This window comes from Propithecus coquereli, unplaced genomic scaffold (assembly GCF_000956105.1).
Source record: "Propithecus coquereli isolate 6110/MARCELLA unplaced genomic scaffold, Pcoq_1.0 Scaffold241, whole genome shotgun sequence".
Lineage (NCBI taxonomy): Eukaryota > Metazoa > Chordata > Mammalia > Primates > Indriidae > Propithecus > Propithecus coquereli.
Window position 1 is genome coordinate 1,151,673 of NW_012147964.1, and position 20,543 is coordinate 1,172,215.

The 20,543-nt window shown below is 52.3% G+C and overlaps 1 protein-coding gene across 9 annotated transcripts in view; it reads left to right on the forward strand.

Moving 5' to 3' along the window:
* Positions 1 to 20,543, forward strand: part of RANBP3 (RAN binding protein 3) — a 55,443-nt gene that overhangs the window by 18,929 nt on the left and 15,971 nt on the right. For 2 of the 9 annotated variants that reach the window (XM_012646263.1, XM_012646264.1), the window contains exons 3-6: positions 5,524 to 5,727; positions 13,985 to 14,021; positions 14,114 to 14,200; positions 16,137 to 16,208. In XM_012646263.1, coding sequence (XP_012501717.1) covers positions 5,524 to 5,727; positions 13,985 to 14,021; positions 14,114 to 14,200; positions 16,137 to 16,208 — 400 coding nt within the window. Of the gene's footprint in view, positions 1 to 5,523; positions 5,728 to 12,753; positions 12,787 to 13,984; positions 14,022 to 14,113; positions 14,201 to 16,136; positions 16,209 to 20,543 lie in introns of those variants that run through there. The other 7 variants (XM_012646265.1, XM_012646266.1, XM_012646267.1 and 4 more) reach the window with 4 other exon arrangements.

Genomic DNA, 20,543 nt, shown 5'->3' on the forward strand with positions numbered 1-20,543 from the left:
TTTCCCCAGCTTGTATGAGGACTTCCTCTATTTGTCTAAAAATTGTACAGTCCCTTCCCACTGAGGCCCCGCGGCGGTAGTTGTAATTTAATATTCGTTGCAACCTTTTATAGTTACAGAGTGCTGCACTAAACTGAATTCAGTACATTTTGAGGTATTTTTGTGTCTGGTTGATAATAACGGCATTTGAGAATCTCATCGACTTGGTGCTCCTGTGGATTCTGTCTCTTGCAGGTGACTGGCTCCCAGGTTGGGGGCTGCTGTTGCGGCAATTTGGGACTCCTGGCTACTGTCTTAAATCCTGTCCCGTGGTCTGAGAATTGAAGCCAGAACTTCTCTTTGTGTGTCTCGGTTTTCCTAGGCAGCGTTCAAGTGCCCAGAAGGGAAGGGGGAGAGTGTGTGTGTGTGTAGGGGGTAAGGGAGGGAATGGCTGCCCCTAACCCCCCACCCCTGCACAGGGTGCCTCTGGGCTTATCTGCTAGGCTTGTCACTCCAACTGTTGTCTCATTGTCACCTTAAACTTTCTCATTGTTAATTCTTTTGTAAGAATCAGGAAACCTGTGAAAACTGATTTCCAATATTGTTCTGGTTATCTAGGTGGTGTTTTCCAGGTACATCTACCTCTGCTCTCTCTGCCGTGGGCCCTGACCACTACAGCTCAGTCACACGAGTTTTTATTATCTGTCCTTTGAAAGTCCTTCAATCAGTATGAAGGGACTAATGCCTTTCCTCTAGGTTTTAGGGATACAATAGTAAAGTCTTAGGAGTTGGATGTCTTAGAGCTCTGTTTGAGATATTAGGTCATTTCTCTCAGGTATTTGGTAAAATCAGGATTTTCTAGAATTTTGAAATGTATTATGATCATCTTTTGAACCACTTTTAGTTTAAAATAGGGCTCTGCAAACTAAGGCCCACTGCCTAAAACTGTTCTCTTTTAGGTCTCTTGCCCAGGCTGGCCTCAGAACTCAGGGGTGCAAGGGCTCCTCCCACCTCAGCCTGCCCGGTAGCTGGGACTACAGGCCTGTTCCAGAAACAAAGTTCTCTGGAACGTAGCCCACCCGCTCCTTCACAGTAGTCTCTGGCTGCTACAGCAGTTCGGACGGAGACCGGCCTGCAGAGTTGAAGATACTTAGTATTTGACCCTTTGCAGAAAAAAAAGTTTGCCAACCCTTGATTTAAAACAGTAATAGGAATTATTTAACACATTGACCGCCACACTAGAAAAAAAATTTTTTTTTCCTTGGGGCCACAGTGTTTTATTACAAAAATAGAATAAAAACTTTGAAACCAAAACAGTCCTTTCTAATTTAATGAAAAATTTGTTATTTTTTATTGCTTTCTGTGCATGAGTTATATACAGCTAAATTGTCCATCTTAATTGTAACAGTAAGAAAACATCAACAAGTAAGATTTTCACAAACTAACTGCAGGCCCCGGGCTCAAAACTAGCATGAGTTAAATACAACTCACGTGGCAGTTAATGTGTTAAACCCAAAGGCCTATGACAGCCATCCAGACGAAACACTAAAATGTAATATTTGCTCAGATGATTTTAAAGTGCTCCTGTTTCAGTCCTGTTCTTGAAGCTGTGGTGGTTCTGTCACTTTGTGATTTGAGGGCTCATTTACATGTATGGCCTTCAAGGGGTCTATGCTGGCGTTGAACCTGAACTGGAAGGCTAGGGAGGCTTCTGTGTCATTTTTAAAATGCGCAAGTATAGTCCCTGTCAAAATATTGACTCAGAGCCAATGCTAAATGGGCTTCTAAAAATATCTGCTCTCCAGCTCTTCAGAGTTCAGCTCCCCACTTCTGAGGCACGATCCCCACAAGGGCATTTGGAAAACCTCTCTGCGTTGAGGACAGGCCCAGGAGGAGCCCTTGTGGGGGCCGCTTTCTCAGCTGTCGGCGGACAGCGTCCACATGGACGTGGGATCTTTCCTTCTCTGCTGCCTGTGAGTAGGGTGAAAAGTAAACACAGGGCGGGCGTCTAGCTGCGTTTCTCCCTGGCTTCCCCAGACCTGCAGAAAGCAGCCACAGTTTTCCGGTCGAAAATGAGAATTCGAGAGCCATCCGGGTTTGGGCCTCTCACAGAGTTAGTCAGCCATCCCCTTCTCACCGTTCAGAAGGCAAGTTGGGAAAGAGCGGATAGAGCTGCCGGGGCTGCTTGCTTTGGTTTTCGGAACAGATTTTTCTCCCCCCTTTTTGCTTCAACTTTTCTATTTGGAAATTTTCAAATTTTATTTTGGAAATTTTCAAATACTTGGAAAAGGATGACACTGCGAACGCTTGGTTCTCCTTCAGCCCACTTCACTGTTAACGTTCCTGTCCGCAGTACTGACGCACTCGCTGTAGGTTTCACCCCTATGACGTTCTCCCCTGAACACTTCTGCAGGCTTCTAGAAACAGCATCATTCTCCTCCATGGTCTCAATACCAGGTCACTCCTAAGAAAATGACCATTAATTCAGCAGTATCCTCCACATATAGTCCATATTGCGAATTGTCCTGATTGTCCCAGAAATGTCCCGTTACTAACTGTGGGACTGGCTGACTTGTCTTTCAGTAACGATCTCAAACCACCTAGAGAGTTGGCATGAAAGATCCCATTCCCCCCCCCCATTTAAAGGAGAGAGCTCCATGTGCCCAGGTTTTATTGCTGAATCATGATTGAGATAAAGGAGATTTGGGATTGAAAAGAAAGAAATTAAGCTGCTAGCCTGGAGTTTTTTGTTTTTGTTCAGTGCCAAAGCCGCGCAGCGTTTTCTGTGGATGCCATTGACGTGCCAAATTGCATTTGCAACAGACTGAGATTGGTGGCGGTGGCCTGCGTGTGGACTGCCAGTGGCATCGCTTAGCCTTGGGCAGGTTGCCACATCCTCCTATCGTTCCGTGTTACAAAAGGCCAGGACAGTTAGGACGTTTGCACTCCAGTCCTAGCCCCTGAGATGAATTCATGGCCAGATTGACAGCACAGGGACTTTAGTCACTTCCTTCCCTGTGTCTGAGCTTCCTGGGGCTGGCTCTGTCCGTGACATGCTTGCGCTGACATGCATTTGTGTTTGGGGAGCAAAAATGAAACCTCTTTTTTCTTAACTGCCTTGAGTGAAGACAGAGTTCTTTCTTTTTCTTTTCAATGTGGAGGAATTTAAATGTCCTCATGGGGGTTGTTTCTTATTTGTAATGACTAAATGTTTCTTTCTCTCTTGGGAGCGTTTGTTAACCCGAAGCAGGAGGCGTCAGGGTTACACTGGCAGGATGGTGCCCGTTTGGTAAGAAGACAGAAGGCAGTTACAGAAATGCCAGCTAGCAGAAAGTACAGTGTTACTGAAAACACTGGATTTAGGCCTAATCTCCAAGCTTTCTGTTGGTGAGACAAACTTGTGCACATGGTTGTTCTCAGCCACGTGTACTTTAGGATGATGTCAAAGTCCGGCAAAGTCTCGATGTCTGATTTTACCAAACATATTGAAAAACTGCAGGCCTTATCTTGGTTCTTGAGAGCTTACTTCTCTTTTCTTGCCCAGTAGAAACGCTAGGCCCAAGTAGAAAATGCTGCAATGACATTTGTTAATTCTCCTAAGAAATGTCCTCTAGATCCAAGAGAAGAAATGATGGACACTTCCCAAACCTTGTAAGAGTCATTCATTCAACTGAAGATGAAGAATCGGACCCTGTTCTGATCCCTTGGTCTTCATTTTGATAAATTTCTTTTTGGTTCTCCTGTTTAGCATTTTGAGTCACCATAAGGGCACTTGAACATTTACATTCCAAGAGCAGGGGTTTAAAAAAATTCCAGTGGTTCTAATTAAAGATAGGCAGTCTCCCACAGAGCTCTGGGTTTAATTTTTCTCGTTTGAGGTGTTAAATCTCTAGCTGTAAAGTAACAGCAGATGTCGGTGGCCTGTGCAGGTTTGGGAAGGCATTTCTGTCGGTGGATCTCTCCTGGATAGAAAGAGGTGACAGTGTCCCCTTTGGTGACTCTTGAGACAGGAGGCTGAGCTAACATTGTGTTGCTCTTTGCTTTCCCAAGAATTGTTGAAAGATCTCTTAAATCCTTTTCATGTAGTTTCTAGATCACATGTTAAAAAGTAGTGCCCCAGCCCTGTCCAAAGAGGTCAATCACTTCACACTCAGAAGAAATGCACCTGCAGCCACAGGGAGACAGGGTAGCCCTGTGATCATTTAGGTCACCACGGAGGAAAACAGCTCTGTGTCGTTGGATAAGGCCATGTGGAAGGTTTGGGGCCTGGAGCCCATCTGTTTTAGGATGCCAGGTGCCTAACCTGTTTCTCAAGAAAAGAGCCTTGGAGGTGTGGCCACAGAGCTCTCAGCCCATGGAAGCCCCCGGGAACCCCAGGAACCACCTTAAAGGATGTCAGGGTGTTGTACTTGGGGAGGAAGACTTCCAGAACCAGCTTGCTGTCACCGTGGCTGTTTACCAAACAACCCCTTGCCCAGGTGTTTAGGGTACACCTGGGAGAATCCCAGTCCCAGCTCTCTGTTGATGTGCCCGGCCCCCTCCAGCTGAACTGCTGCTCACTGATCCACACACCAGCTCTCAGGGTCTCTGTCACCCCACACCTGCACTCGCTGAGGCGGGAAAGCACTTTCTCCATCTCAAGTGCAAGCAAAACAAACTGAAAGATGCAGGGAGAACTAGCGAGATGCAGACGCCTTTGACCCTGGTCTCCCTGCTTCCCCTTAACTGGGTGCTCTTCCAGGCCTGTCTCCCCCCGCCCCTTCCTCCAGCACAGCAGTGCGGGGGGCCAGCGCCCCTGCTCAGTATTTTTGAGGAGATGTGTTATTGGCCCTTAGGGATTTTAAGAATCTTTGCATAATCGTCCCTGTTCCTTGGCCACCAAGAGGGCTTTTCCTCCAGGAGGCCCATAAGCAGAGTAGCTGCGTGGCAGACCCACCCATGGTTTTGAAAACAAGGATCTCGCAGAGTCAGGCAGCACCAAACCCACTTTCATTTTTCCCTCCCCTCAGCCAGGAGGGCCGGTTTTGTTGAGCAAAACACAACAGCATAGGCCGGGCGCGGTGGCTCACGCCTGTAATCCTAGCACTCTGGGAGGCCGAGGCGGGCGGATCGTTTGAGCTCAAGAGTTTGAGACCAGCCTGAGCAAGAGCGAGACCCCGTCTCTACCAAAAATAGAAAGAAATTAATTGGACAGCTAAAAATATATAGAAAAAATTAGCCAGGCATGGTGGCGCATGCCTGTAGTCCCAGCTACTTGGGAGGCTGAGGCAGGAGGATCGCTTGAGCCCAGGAGTTTGAGGTTGCTGTGAGCTAGGCTAACGCCACGGCACCCCACCCAGGGCAAAAAAGTGAGACTGTCTCAAAAAAAAAAAAAAAAAAAACCACAACAGCATGTGCCTGCTTTTTTGGCCAATCCACCCAGGTGGCTCTCGCCGTTTCCCTGGAGGTCGAGTCCCCTCAGCCCTGTGACCCAGCCCTGCCCTCCCCTGTCCTGTGGTGCAGCCTTTATCCACATTGAAGGAAAACTGTCTTTTTTGCTCCCAGTCCTCTGCAGAGCAAAAAGACTTGTCGGATTCGGGAGAGGAGCCTCGGGGGGAGGCTGAGGCCCCCCACCATGGCACGGGTCACCCCGAGTCAGCTGGTGAGCATGCCCTAGAACCTCCTGCCCCCGCTAGCACTTCCGCCAGCACTCCTCCGCCTCCCGCTCCTGAAGCCCAGCTTCCTCCTTTTCCGCGAGAACTGGCAGGGGTAAGTCCACATCCACCCGGCACTCCTACTGCCCAGGGGCCCAGACCCCACCGCCCCTTCCCTCGGGTCCCTGGATCCAGGCCCTAGATACTTGTAAGCAGCTGACGGTAACATAACAGGACAAGGATTCCTTCAACTCCCTTTGATCTGTGCTACTGAAAAGTCAGGAAAGGTCGAGTCCCCTTTTCCATGTAGGGGGAACATGGACCCATCGCAAGAGGCGAGTCCCATTTCCTGAGAGACATGCGGGATCAGAAGAGGAACTGAGTGGTGGGGTAGCACCTTCCAAACCAAACTCGACCCTTCTCCCTCCTGCCATTTTTCTTTCTCCTTTCCCTGAACTTGGGCATTCGAGTTCAGTGTCTCAGAAACCCAAGAAGCTAAGGCTTCCTTTGCTGTGTAGGAAGAGGCGTGGTCTAACACAGATTGCTTTGCCAGACTGATTGTGTTTGGACTGTGGTTAGGCGGTGAACTGCTTGTCTTCAATCAAAGCAGGAAGAAGAAAAGACTCTTCCTTTGAATCCAGAGGGAATCCCTTGAGCCCTTTTCTTTGTAATAAGAAGGCTTTTGAAGATTATAGGTGGAGAAGATTGTGAACTCTCAAGAACAAGAAATGTCTTGGGTTTTTGAAGTTTGATAAATTGGGAAAGGTAAACATCATCCTACATTCAGGATTGAAAACTCCATCCTCAAGGTATCTAATGCCAGACGACCCCTATTCTCATGACAGGGAGAAAGGACTGTTAACAAGAAAACAGAGGGCCCTGCTCTACCACCCTGAACACCTAGGCAGCCTTCCAGGGTGGCACAGTCCCAGACCTCAGCGATTCCCTCTGCCACACACCAGTCCCCTGCTTGTTTAAGAAAACCATTAAATAAAATTCACTTGCGGCCACCAAACCCTAGGACTCTCAGAAAATGGTGTTCAGCCAGAGGTAGGTTGGAGTCCTACGTTCCAGAAGCATCGTGGGAAAAGAGGAAGCAGCCTTTACCACATGCCAGAGTCTCTAGGGGAAAGGGACCATCCTTCATGGCACAGAGGGAGGTTTAGGGCAGCGAGACACGCTCAGAAGCCAGGAGGAGGACTCCAGCCAGCAGGCACTTGCAGCACAGCGCGCTGGGAGCGCATCCCTCACACGAGAGTGCGTGAGAGCCGCCAGAGCGAGAATTAGGAGGTGGTCCGTGTTTTGTTTTTGTTTTTTTCCTCGGGAGAGGAGCTCGTGGAACCGTCTCTGGAGTCGGTTGTTGTGAGTTATGGGGCCTTTGGCGTTTGAGGGCCCAGGAAAGGATGTTCTCAGTTCTCTGTCATCAGCCCTCTAAGAACAGGTGATCTTCGTCTGGATCCGCCGAAGAGGTGGCGGGTTTCAGAACGACAGTAGCAAACAGGGCAGGTAGACCACAGAGCTTTTGTGACAGTAACTGCTCTTCAAGAGCACACGGGCTTCTCTTAGAGGCCCGTGCAGGAAGTGTCCCGAGGGAGCCTCACCTTCCGCCCATGGCCAGTCCATGCTGTGCAGCTCAGCCAGCCTGGGTGGTGGCCTGTGTCCACAGAACTCAGCATCCTGATTCTTAGGGACTTTGGGTCAGAGGCTCTACTCCTGAGACAGTCAAGCATTCCCCACGTTGGCAGATGAAAGGTGACGTACAAGGGCAGAGCGCCTCAAGAGGAGCTGTTAAGTCCCCACAGGAGAGGGCCAGGTTTGGGGGACTCACGGGGCGGTTTGTCAATGTGCCAGCATAGCACTGAACGCCGTGCATGTGACACACTGTGCACTCTTTGGTTTGAGCATTCATCTGAGAAGTCCCAGGAGCACCACCATCAAACTGCTTGGTGACGGCTCTGAGCCAGCCAAGGCTCCACTCCCTTGGGGCTCTCTGCAGAGAAACCCTGGCTTTCTCTACTGACTGGGCAAGCTCAGAGCAGAGGAAACTTTATTTGAGGTCAGTTAGGCCATAAATCAGGTCAGATGGAGCCCAATCCCAGCTTCTTCCTGGGCTGAGATTTTTCTTTGGTAACTCAGGCTATTTTCTTATGCATCAGGACAAATTTGGATCTTGCCCCATGTCACATTGGGGTTCAGGAAACCACCCACGGGTTACCCAGCGGGTCTCATCTGTCACGTCTAGTCCATTTTCTTTACTCCACGGTCCCCAGGGGGAATGTACAGCCGAGAGTTGTTTATGATAAATAGTGACTCGCTGAATTGTTGCCTATAAAGGGGCCGTATCATCTTTCAGTCTCATCAGAGCTCTGGCCGCGGCCAACTCGGTACCAGGAAAAGTCTTCATATATCAGACTTCCTGGCTCTCAGAAGACAGTTTGAGGAAGACCAAACCACATCCAGATTGAGTTCTCCCTGTGATCCAGAGAAGGCAGGCAGCTCTCAGTGCTCACTCTGAGCCGCTGGGATTGTGCTGGACTGAAGCTCTGTGCCAAGGCACTGCTGAGCTCCAGGTCTGTTTATTAGACCTACCGGGAAGCTGAAGAAGATTCTGGAATGAGCCCATCTGGCTAGACAGCTTCCCCGCATCGCTCAACTCCTGTGCAGGATCTGACCCTCACGGGTCCTCAACTTTCAGACCTCGGGGGCTGCTTCTCTTTTCCTTTTTTCAGTGTCTGCCTTTTTGACAAGAATCTGCACTGGTTGCCCCAGTCACAGAATAAACGGCATTGACTCTGCCCAAGTTTACTTTCTAACTTGTCGGTCCAGACGGGTTCACTGAGGCTCTGTCAGGCCAAATGGTTGCCATTGTTTTCTAGAAGGAAAACGTGGCCTCACATTCTGGTCTCTTCCAGTGCTGTTCCAGTGCCTGCTTCCTGTTTGTCCTCGTGTCTGTGAAATGCGGCTCCAGCCAGTTCCATCCCCTTCCCGGGGCCAGCCTGGCAGCTCTGTCCTCCTCGAGGCCATGCCAGGCAGCCTCGGGAGAGCCATGGTTTGGGGGTGGGGCAATTCCGTCCTTTATACGAAGAATAGATGCCTCCCACCTCTACATTCCCATACAGGGTTGGGTGTGACCCTCCGTTCTTGGCGACAAGTACTCCCGTGCTTCACGGCGTTGAGCTGCTTCCCCCGCAGCCCTGGAGTTGTGGGAGGAAAGCTGGCTGGGGCTCCTGCCTCCACCCAGCCCACAGCCCATGGCGAGGGGCTGCTGCGATTGTTTGGGCCTCACCAGCCCTCGGCCGGGCACCCGGGACAGCTTCTTCCTCTTCTCTGAGGCTGCTTTGTTCATTCGTGCTGCCCTGATGTGAGAGAGAGAAGTTGAAGGGTGATCTTGAGTCTTCTTTCTCTCCTGCTTTCTTGTTTATTAACTTGGGATGTCTTCATCCTGGTATCCCGAATGGCTGCTGACCCAGCATTCCCTGGATGTCATCTTGAAGTCCTGACCCCTGCTGTGGTGGAGTCCAGTTTGGGGAAAAGCAGAGGAGGAAGAAATGGGGGCCCTGCACCCTGCTCCTGTCCTCACTTCTCCCCAGGAGGCACATGTCCTCAGAGCTTGCTTTTAGACTCTTCCTTGTGCAAGTCCCCGTCACAGTGACTCTTGAGCTCGGGGCTGCAGACGTCTGGGGTCTGACCCCAGGTGTGTCCCAGGCATGTTCTACCCTGACCCCCGAGGACCCACGCTTTTGGTTGGAGTCAAGGGTGGCCCCCAGACTGCCTTGACCCCAGATCCAGCGACTGGGCTGCCATGTCTGAAGGAAATAGGAGATGTTTGCAGAGCTGGCCTTGGCCTTGTTTGGAGCCATGTGGCTTGAAAGGGGTTCCTGCACCCCAGACCTCTTCCTGCTTTGAGGAAGGCAGCATGTTCCGACTGTCTTCCTCCTGAGAGGAGAGGCCCTGCCTCCCTGCAGGGCAGGGGGCGGTGGGGAGGCCTCGACAGGGCGGAGGGGCAGGCAACACCTCACTCGGGAGCTGGTGAGGATTCCAGGAGAGCCAGCGTGTCCTCGGGGGCATTCTCTCTCCCTGCTCCCTTCCACTGGCTCTCAGTGAGGGCGCTTGCTAGCAGCAGTTTGCTCACTGCTTCTGGGCTGGCAGTTTCAGGCTCCACTGAAGGTTCCAGCAGTATCTGGTCCATGATGGGGATCTTCCTATGTCCTGCCCAGGCCTTGGCTTCCCAGCCTTTCCAGGACCAGGAGGCCTGCTGCTGTCCTGCAGGGGGGTTTTTAGAAGCGATGTGGGGCTTGGAATAGAGGGTCTCTTGAGGTCAGGGGTTGAGGAGCAGCTGAATTTTGTCTGGCCAGGTCCCCTCTCATCTCAGGGTCACCGAAAGGACAGAGCCAAGGATGTGGGCTCCATCTTGGCAGCCAGTCCTCACCGAGTGCCTTTGGCAGGGCATCCCGGGTGTTGGGTGTATGAGCTGTGTTGTAGCAGGAGACACATGCCAGACAGACCTCTGCAGTCATTTCCAACTGTGACAGAACAACACAGGGTAGGAGAGGCCCCGAGAGGGGCTGGGGTGCCATAGGGTGTGGGCGCCTGTTACCTAGAGGCAGTGGTCACATCCCAAGGGAAAGTGCCCGAGCTGTGGGAGGAGCACACAGTGAGGCAGGGACAGAGTCGACACGTTTGGGAAACAAGAAGGGGCCAGCACGGCTGGATCATGGCGACGAAAGGGCCCCTGTGCGGGAAGCCACCAAGGGCTCTCAGCAGTCAGGCCCCAGCGTCCAGGGCTACTGTGTGGGCTGGGGGGAGCAGGCAGGAAGGAGCCAGGCAGGAGGGGCGGGTCAGAGAGTTAGTTCAGTTCCAGATGCTTCTCAGGGCCTAGAGCTGACCAGACCTGCTGGCAGCTTGGGTGTGGTGGGCGAAGGAAGGATGAATCCAGAGCACTTTGTGTTCCCTGGGCTGCTCTGAGAGTCACCTCTAGAGCAAGAGAGGTTGGGCAGGAGCCCCAAAGGCCTCAGCTCCTGAGTCTTGGATCCCTGAGAAGTGTGGGGTGTCATGAAAAGAGCACCTAAATACGCAAAGCAAAAACTGACAAAACTGAAGGGAGAAATAGTTGATCCCACTGTAACGGTTGGAGACTTCGGTAGTTACCTTCAGTAGTCAGGAGAACATCTGGGCAGGTTGGCAGCAGAGGAATGAACAGCACTAGAAACCCACTAGACCTCACAGGCACGGCAGAACTCCCCACCCAGCAGCAGCAGGCTGCGTGTTCTTCCCCAGCGTACCTGGGATGTTCTGCAGGGTAGAAAAATGATTGGAATCATACAGAGTATGTTCTCTAACCGCAGTGGAATGAAATTAGAACTCAGAGGAACTAGGAAGTTCGCACATGTAGAAATTAATAGATACCTAGTGGACCAGAGAACGTTAGGTGTCCAGACCTCCCAAGAGTGTGGTGAAGGGGGAAGTGTCCCGAGCAGGGACTGTCAGCTGTCAGGGCTGCCAGCCAGACATGGGCATCACTGTGTGGATGGCTCCCACGGCAAGGCGGGGCATGAGCCTGCGCTGCTGCTCCGTGGCCTGCAGGGTGCCTGGTGGGCGGAGTCTTTTCCTTGAGCAAGTGCCAAGTGAGCTCCTATGTGAGGACCACTTCCCTCCTGGAACTCAGAATGCAGCGGGGGACCCCAACCCAAATCCCAGGATTGGAGTCAGAGCCACGAAGGAGAAGTGTGAGGGGCAGTAGATCACAGTGACTGAGGGACTCCTTCTCAGCTGAGGTGGAAGGAGGACATCATCGGGTGAGGGCGCAGGTCCTCTGCAGAGGCCAGAGACAGGATGGCCATCTCCATGTCCCAAAGGTCATTCAGGAAGGGGCAGATCCCCGAGGACCTGGGAGGCCACCGTGCGAGGGTTTTGGTACAGTCGAGATGCTCAGTGAATTAAAACAGGAGAGGAGAGCCTAGAGCCTCGGGGTGGGCATGGGGCGGTGCTGGGCCCGCTGTTAGGAGTGGGTGGGAGGACAAGTGAGGCCGCATAGAGCATTCGGAGGCCAGAGCCAGCCTGCAGGGCTCAGGAGGGCGGGAGTTACCAGGGAGAATGTGTCGTGTGTCAGCTGCCAGGGCTGGGTGGCTGACTTAAGGGCCAGTCTGGGACAGTGACTGGCCCAGGGTGGGATGCCTGGGCTCTGCTGTGTGGGCGGAGATTCGGTGGCTGGGCTGGGCAGTTGCCGCCACACTCTGATTCTCTCACTTTTGCTAAGCACGAGGGTGAGCAGTACCTGGAGTCTGCTCCCTGCTGATGTCACCTGGGGAAAGGGACAATATGGGAGAGTGCTGGTGACAAACCAGAGACAGCTCTGCATCATCAGATGCAACCCCAGGTGCTGGCATGTGTGGAATCAACGTGCTACCTGAGTGACTCAGCCCCCACGCTAAGTCCTGGGATTGGGGAGCTGTTCGTAACCCAGGTCCCTCACGTCCCGGCTGTACCCAGGACTCAGTTCACGTCCCTGGCTCCCACTCACACCTGCCCCCTGAGCTCAAGCTCTGCCCCAACTCGGCCTGAGGGCTGGGAGTGGCCACATCCAGGTGTGAGTAGTGGACTCTATAATATTGCCTGGGAACTGGCCTTGGTGCTGGGCTGAGCACGTGACCTGCTGTGGGACATAGCCCTGAGCCCTCCCTGTGAGGGGGACACTGCAGAATCTCCTTTCCAAGTGAGGAAACCAAAGCCTGGGCAAGGTGTAAGCCTCACGCCTGGGAAACGGCAGAGCCGGTAAACGGACTAAACTCGTCAGGCATTCAAGAGGTGGCAAGGACGGAGCAGCCTTCGTGCTCCACGCGCATGTCCCGGCCGCTGTTTGGTGCTGGTGCCAGGGCCAGACTGCTTGACACCAGCGTTTTATTTCATTTTGGGCTCGGTGTTTTCACCGTTGCCCAGTGACTAACGGAACCCCCTGTTGTATCAGGAGGATTTTGTGTTTCCCAAGCACTCTGGTTGTGGTCTCCTCTGAGCCTTCCAGTTGCCCGGATGGTGCTAACTGCCCTCGTTTCACAGACAGTCCGCCAGAACCATTTCCAAGGAGTTCTTGGAACACGGACCTCAAGCAAGAAACCCGGGCTTGCTTGTCTGATACAAACCCGAGTGCTCAGCTCTCACCGGGGAGGAGAAAGTCCAGGTTAGGATTTTTTTCTTACTGCCGTGAGTTAGCTGTGTGACTTTGAGGAGACCTCCTACCCTCTCTGGGCTCTGGCTGCCCCCAACTCTGGCCCCAGGCCCATAAGCTAAGATGACATTTACATGTTTAAAGGATTATAAAGACAAAAACAGAGACCAAGGTGTGACCTGCAAAGCCAGGAGTACTGACCGGCCCTTCAGGGAGAAATGTGCCACCTTTCCTTTAGGGGGGTCTCTCCTGGTCCCGTAACCTCCATTATTGCAGTGACCCTTTTACACAGCACTCTGCAGTTTGCAGCGCACTTCCCATGCATCGTCTCATTCAGTCCCTCACAGCTCGCTGAGCTGGGCGGCTCTCTTTAGCTAAACTTGACCTCTGAGGAGCTTTTCTGAACATGAGAAAACTGGCTCTTCTGCTCACTTGTAAACAGTAGGCCAGGAGGAGGGGCGGTCACTTGCCAGTTTGCTCTTGGCTGCTGTATTATGAGACCGGACGGACGTGAGGGGTCGTGCATGGGAAGAGAGGGTGGATGCTACTCATTTTCAGTCTTCGCTGTTAGTTCACATTCTAAAACTGAAGGTTGATAAAGTAGGAAATTCTTCAGCCCCCTTCTCTCTGAGCTTGTGGTTGTGCTGTTTTGTGTAGGGCTGTTGTCTTTGATGGTTTATGGTCTGAGCGCTTTGCAGAGGGCTTTGGCCCGAAGCATCAGAGCTCTCACTTGCTCTGGAAATAATAGCCCACCTTGAGACAGGGGTCCGCACAATAGAATGTTCCAAGGCAAAGAACAGAAACCACTCTGATCCAGTGTTATACGACCATTTTAAACAATCCTGTGGCTCTTCGTAGCGGGGAGGGTTGCTTTTCAGCTCTTGGCAAAGTGAACTGTGGCCAGATAAAGTTTCACTGGGTTTGAGTCTGGGGGTGGCGGGGCAGTTAGCTGTAACCTGTGGAGACACAGAAACTGATCCTCATGCCGTGAATGCTCTCCTTGGCACCAGGTTTGGTAGGCCAGATGCAGAGGTTCACCAGAGGTAATTTTTGAGCGTTAGGTTGAAATTGTGCCTGTGGTTCGGGCGGCTGAGCTCAGGGAGTTAGCCCTCAGCATCATCGCATGTCAGGGGCCGTCGGGATGGAGCTGGGAGTTGTTCGCTTCGTTAGCCTGGCGCTTTCTCACCACCCTGCTGTGCTCTTGTTTCAGAGATCAGCCGGAGGCTCCAGTCCTGAAGGTGGAGAAGGTAAGGAAATATCTAGCGGCCTCTACCGTCTTAACCAGTTGTAAAAACGGAAGTAACCTGATTTTTCTCCTCCTCCTCCTCCTCCTCTGTAGATTCTGACCGGGAAGATGGAAATTACTGTCCTCCTGTCAAGCGAGAAAGAACGTCGTCTTTAACCCAGTTCCCCCCTACGCAGCCAGGTAACGCTCGTACTTAGCGAATGATGAAAGCATGTGTGCTCAGAAACCCACTGCTGCCCTCCCGCGCCCCTCGTCCGTCCTCCATCTCCTGCCCAGGTCCAGCTAGAATTAACCCCAGGCTGGGTCTCCATCAGGAGTGAGGTTAGAGCTTGCCCAAAATGTAGCAGCAGGTGTCCCCTGTCTGGAATCAGTGACACTTTACACGGTGTGGTGCGACTGCGTGGCCTGAGGAAGACTGTGAAGAAATCGTCCCTCTGAAATGGAGGAAAAGGATTCACCGTTGACAGCCCTACTGGGGTCTCCGACTGTTGATTACATGTCTTCTTTCCCAGGCTGCTGGCCACACGCTGAAGGTGTAGGGGTGGGGTGTCCTCCCGACCAGTGCATGCCCAGCATTGGCAGTCCAGTGAAACAGCCCAGACACACACATACCCCGGTAACTGGCAGGCCATGAGGTCCCAGCAGAGACCTGGGTGTGATGCCGTCAGCTCCCAGAAGGAGGGGGGCTTGGTGAGGCCTGCAAGGGTGGGCCGCCCTCGGACTGCAGAGTGGGGTGGGCCCGAGGGCTTGGAGGCCCTGGATGTGAGGCCTGGCCTGGGCACGTGCATGGAGGTCACCCTGGGGGCTCATACAAAGGCTGGTGCAGAAAGAGGCAGGTTCCCAGGGCAGAGAGAGCTGTTGGGGCTACTTAGCGGCAGCTGCCAGCCCGGGGACACCTGCAGATCGGAGGGTGAACACCGCAGGGCTCTTCTCTCTTCCTCATCCTGACTTCCCCACTCCACACTGTCTCAGCTGTCTAGTGTCAGGTGGAGATGCACATGTAATTAGAGGTTCTTCAGTTACCCAACCCAAAAGTCATCCTTGGGAAGTTCACGCAAATCATTTGACAGTTGTGAACCTTGAGGATATCACTGCAAAGGAGAAAACACTGTTGAAAGTTGTTTGTGCTTATAAAAGTCACACAGACCTTACAGGGATGTACAGCGTAGAAAGCCAGAGTCCTGTCACGGTCGTCCCTCTGACACACTTGATTTCAAGCCAGTTTCCCTCGATGTTGACTTGGGACATGGCCACAGCCTTTTTCACGGCTGCGTTAGGTTCCCCCGCATGGCTGGGGAACTGTCCAGATGGTTTGCAGTCCAGGCTGCAGTGGACATCCTTTTTTAAAGGGCCTCTGCACGGGTGGTCAGGTGGCCTCTGCACAGGAGGACAGGAGTTCCCACAGATGGGAAGCTCCCACCTCCTGGTCGTTGGTTTTATCCCTCCCCACTCACCGCTCGCTTGCTGTGTCCAAAGGCCCCACAGAGGGGAGAGGCGGCCTTTTGTGCTGGGGTCGGAGCTCAAGGGGCGGGGGCTGCCAGTCCTTTTTCCTCCCAGGCCTGCTAAAAACCACCTCCGCCTCCCCTCCAGGGCGATGGCACCTAGGAGATACGGAGCTCTCGGTCGTCAGGGGAACTAGGGACGTGAGGGGCAGCGCTAACGTGGAGGGCGTTTTCATTCTGTCCTCTCTGCGCTCAGGCTTAGTTCTCCACCTCTGAGTTCCCCTCCTTTGTGGAAGCTGTCAGTGGCCACACCCCAGGGGCAGTTGCTGTCCTAAAGTAAGATCTGGGGGTGGAGTAGGGGGCAGCCTCCCACGCAGTGTGGAGCATCCAGCGCCCTCCGCTGCCCTACTGGCTGCCCCCACAGGGGTGTCAGGATGAGACGGGCAGTCCCCAGTAGATGGAGTTGCCATGAGACAGACAAAGGCCGTTCGGCGGAAACCCCGTTCTCACTGAGCTGTGGGGTTTGCTTTTATCAGGAAAGTCTGAATGCCTCATCCAGGGAGTGCTGCCCCTTCCCGAGCTGGGGCTTGAGAATCGACCCTGTGTGTCCACCCCGCCTACTCACGCTGTTTTTCCTCTTGTTCCCTCCCCTGCCTGCACCTCCCTGCCGACAGTATCAAAAAACAATGTTTTTATGCCATCAACCTTCTGCGAGTCATCTGCAGGCAATTCTGACTCAGAACCAGGTGAGCCCTTGCGTCCCTCTGTCTTCCGGCCGTCCCGGGGGGTTTTCCTGGGAAGAAAAGCAGTTGGTGCTAGAAAAATGAGGTCTTCACCAGGAATGGGCATTTTAAACCAGTTCTTTTTTTTCGGTTCCTAGGGTTTTTTTCCCTTAACTCGTCCGCTCATGAATTTGAAATCTAACATGAGACAAGGCTTCATAACCCCTCGAATGTCAGTTTCTGCGAGCAAGGCCTGGTTGCAATGAACTTTAAGTCCTTTAAACAAAAAAGATCTTTCGAGAGATGTATTCATTTTTCAAAGGTTTATACAAGTAATACATTCATGTTGTTTAAAAAAAAAAAAAAAGTAAATCAGAAATACATCAAATAAAAAGAATCCCTGCCCCCTTCCACTACCCTTGCCATGGCAAAGGTAACTCCTGTGACATTTGTACAATTTTCCAGAGCCCTTTTCTGTGTATTAAATTCTCACATTAATTAATATTGCTTAAGATCTGTTCAGATAAATGTGTTTAATCACAGCTTTAAAATTTTAAGGAAAACAGCTTGATCCCTTCTGAAGAGTATGGAACCTTCCTTTTTTGGTCTTTCACTGGAGAATCAACTCCAAGATTTCCTGAAAGTCTCTCCCACGTGGCTGAAATTCCTCATAAAACATTTAACGAGCAGGTTTAACAACGTGAATTCTGTAACCCAACCTGCCTTATATAAATTCATTGCCGACTTCAAAAGCTCTGCCAGATAAGTCCTCGCTGGCATGATGTGGATGTCAGGGAAGAAACGAGTCTTTGTAACTTTCAGGAGTGATTTCATGGCACCATTTCAGACAGTCGGTTCATTTTGACTCCGGAAGCAGACTGTTCTGAGCTGACCCCCTGCTGTGTCCTTCAGAGGAGCCCGGATTTCGAGGTCCTCAGGAATAGCACGTTGTCTGTCCGTCATAGCTGGGGTGTCGCTTGGTAGGTGGTTCTCAACAGTGGTGCAGGGCCTGCGGTCCTGGTCCAGTTTATCCGTCACTGAAGCCTTGGGTCTCAATCCCTCCTGCACGCTGTCAAGCTCTAGTGCGAATGTCCTGGTCGCTTCCGAGGTCTGTGCGTGACGGCCTCCCTCCCCCTCTCTCCAGCACCTTTCTCTGCTTGGTGAGCAAGTCAGTTCTCAGAGTGAACTTCACATCCTTGCCTGCCTGCTTTCCGTTTTTTAGCTTTAATTCTGAAAAACTTTACCACTTTCAGAATTATAAAGCACTTGTCTATCCCTTTTACCTGAGGCCCCGATCAGTTTTCCACCGTCGTCCCCATGAGTCCTTTAGAGCAAAGGGACTGGGCCTGTGTCACGCCGTGCATGTGTCTCCTTCCAGCAGGAACGCTTCTGCGGTCTCCCCTCAATGGTTACATGCCGGCCGTTCTGTGGTGGTCCTTCTGGGTGGGTTTGCCCAGCACCTCCTGGGGACTAGACCCAGGTTAGGCATGTCGGGTGAGAACAGCACGGAAGTGACGCTGCGTCCTCAGTGTGCACGATGTCCCCTTGCCCCTCTTGCTGGCAGGGTAAACCTTGATCCCTCAATAAGGGCGCTGCCGGCCACGTTTCACCAAGTTAAATTACTTTTCTCCACACTTCGTGATGGATATTTTCTGGAGAGAGACTTTGAGATTCAGGACAGTGCGTTTCCCATCTCACTCCTACCCTCCAGGTTTTGCACCCAGTCATGTTTTCTTGCAGGAAATACTTTTCACTCGGAGGATCACCCTGTGGGAGCCTCTGAGCCTGCCAGCCCCCTGCGTCCATGCGCTGGCATTCTCTGGGCGGAAGAGTTTACATTTCTCCCCGCTTAGTGTGCCTTGATTGATCATGTCAATAGGAGTTGATGGTTCCTGTTTCAGTCAGTGGGATATGATCTCTTGTTGCTAGTTTTTATTTTACTGTTCAGTTTGTCCCAGATTCAGCCAGCGGAGGCCCTGTCGGGAGCTTCCTGTGTCCTTCGGCATGTCCCCGCCGCTCCTTTGAGCGCTGCCTTCACTTTGTTGCAGCCAGAGGCTCCTGGCTCATCCTCCTTCCTGTCACAGCCCTGGAATCTCCTCCACACCTCAGATGGGCCCTGGTCCTGTGTGGTGGACAGTGGTTTTTAGAAACCAAGATCTGGGGGCTCCGTGTGCTCCCACAATCTCATGGTGCATCCTTGCTCCCAGACCCGCAGTGGACAGAGCTGGGGCCATGCTCATCTCCATCTGTGTGGCTCTGTGTCTCCAGAGATGCCCTAGAGAACGTGGATACCGCAGGCCAGGACCAGTTGGGCTCTTCTAGCTTCCCCCCCGGCATGTTTCCACCTCTCTTTCCTGACAGTAAGAAACGTGGCTCCCTCTGTCCTTGGTGTGCTACCTATCGCTCCCTGCCCCACCCTGCGCCAGCACTGTCCTCCACAGCTCCAGCCAGGCTCAGTGTCCAGGGCACGCCAGATGTAATTCCAGTATATTTTCCTAGTTAAATTGGGGGTTCCCGCGGGGTGAGCATTGCTTCCCTCAGACATCACCCGCGGAGACACCTGCAGACAGGAGCTGGCTTGCTCCAGACTTGTGTCCCAGGAGGGCAGAGGCAGCCCCAGTGGTGTGGCGGAGCTGGGGGACAGACAGCCTCTTCCTCTCCACAGGGCTCTCTTCATCCAAGGGAGGCGGGTGCCTTGGGGAAACATAGCCCCAAGCCTCACCTTGACTGTGTGGCAGGAAAAGTAAGTTTTTGGAAGAAGTGAGAAGCGACCACCCATGTTTTAGCGAAGTGGGGCCCAAGACAGGGGCCTCCAGAGTTTGGCTGCCCCAACAGCACACCTCCCTGCTGTCCTGGGCCCCTTCTGTCCCCTGAGTCCCCAGGTCGCTTTAAAAGTGCAGCATACCTGTCTGTCTGTCTGTCCATTCAGTGCAGCTTTGAGCTAGGTTTCCTGTACAGCTGCAGAGTGGGCCGGACTCTGCCCCAGCACCACGGGCTGGGCAATGGCAGCAGGCACCCGGACCTGCCACCCCACCGCGCAGCCTGGGGGCTCCAGTCGGGATGCGCGTTGCTCTGCGCATAGCAGAGTGTAGAAGAGCAATCTACAGCCAAGATGTGAGCACTGGAAAGACAGCTCTCAAGGCTTTCTAGTATTATCTCGATTGTGAATTTGACCTCGGCTTTTAAAGACATATCTAAATTGCCGGTCATCTTCTGAATAATGCTGTGCTTTGGAAATGTAATTCTGTATTTCCTTTCTAAAAAGGAGCATATGTTGGCATCTCTTTCTCTGCATTCTGTGGCGTCTGGTTCTCCTGAGTTTGGTTTTATGACCACTCTGTGACGGAAGAGGCATGAGCCCCGCCAGCAGGCTGCTCGAAGCCCATCCGGCGGTGAAGCCCCTTCCTGCTAACTAGTAGTCAGAATTGTTAGAATCCTGTCGTCGCCCAGGGAAAGCAGTGTGACTCCTCAGCGCAGCAGGGGAAGTGTCTTTCTGTCGCATTCTAAATTCTGCTTTGATTTTGCTTCGTATCTGAAAGTTCAGCCTGAAAATGTGTTTTAGGTTTTGTCGTCATCGTCTTAACGTACAATTGAATGGTTTTTAGTGTCTCCAGAGAGCTATTAATCAACATAATTAATTTCAGAACATTTCCATCACCCCAAAAACAAGCCACGTCCCCGTTCCCCGTCAGCAGTCACTCCCCAGTCTTCCTCCCCCAGCCCCTGGCAGCCCAGAATCCACTTTCGGTGTCTGTGAATTTGCCTGTTCTGGACATTTCATATAAACAGAATCAGCCTGTGACTTTACGGGGTGCCTTTACTTTTTTGTTTTTTTGGTTTTTTTGTCTTTACATTTATTTAAACCTTTGATTTCTTCCAACAGTGTTTTATAGTTCTTTTGTTGTATTTATTCCCAAGTATTTTAGTGCTTTTGGTGCTAATGTAAAATGGAGTTTTCTTGATTTCGTTTTTGAATTGTTCAGGGCTGGTGTGTAGACACCCAGGTGATTTCTGCAATTGATCTGTGCCCTGCACCGTGACAAGGGCTGGACCTGAGCGTGACGGCTGGGTTCACAGCTGCATCCAGGAGCGGCCTGCCTGCGTCACAGGCCTTTTATGACAGTCCTTCCTGTCGTAGAGCAGATTAGACTGCCGTCCCCACCAGTGGACACAGTCACCGAGACACAGATTATGGATCCTCGTGGAAAGGCAGCTGAGCTGAAGGCAGGCTTTCAGGCCATCCCGGGAGCTGCCGTGCACTTCCTGTCCTCCTCTAGCTCTGTGTGTGTCAGCCCAGACTCTGTCCTGGGGAGATCCGGCCTCCGCACAGGAGGCCAGGAGAGCTCTGCGGCACATCTG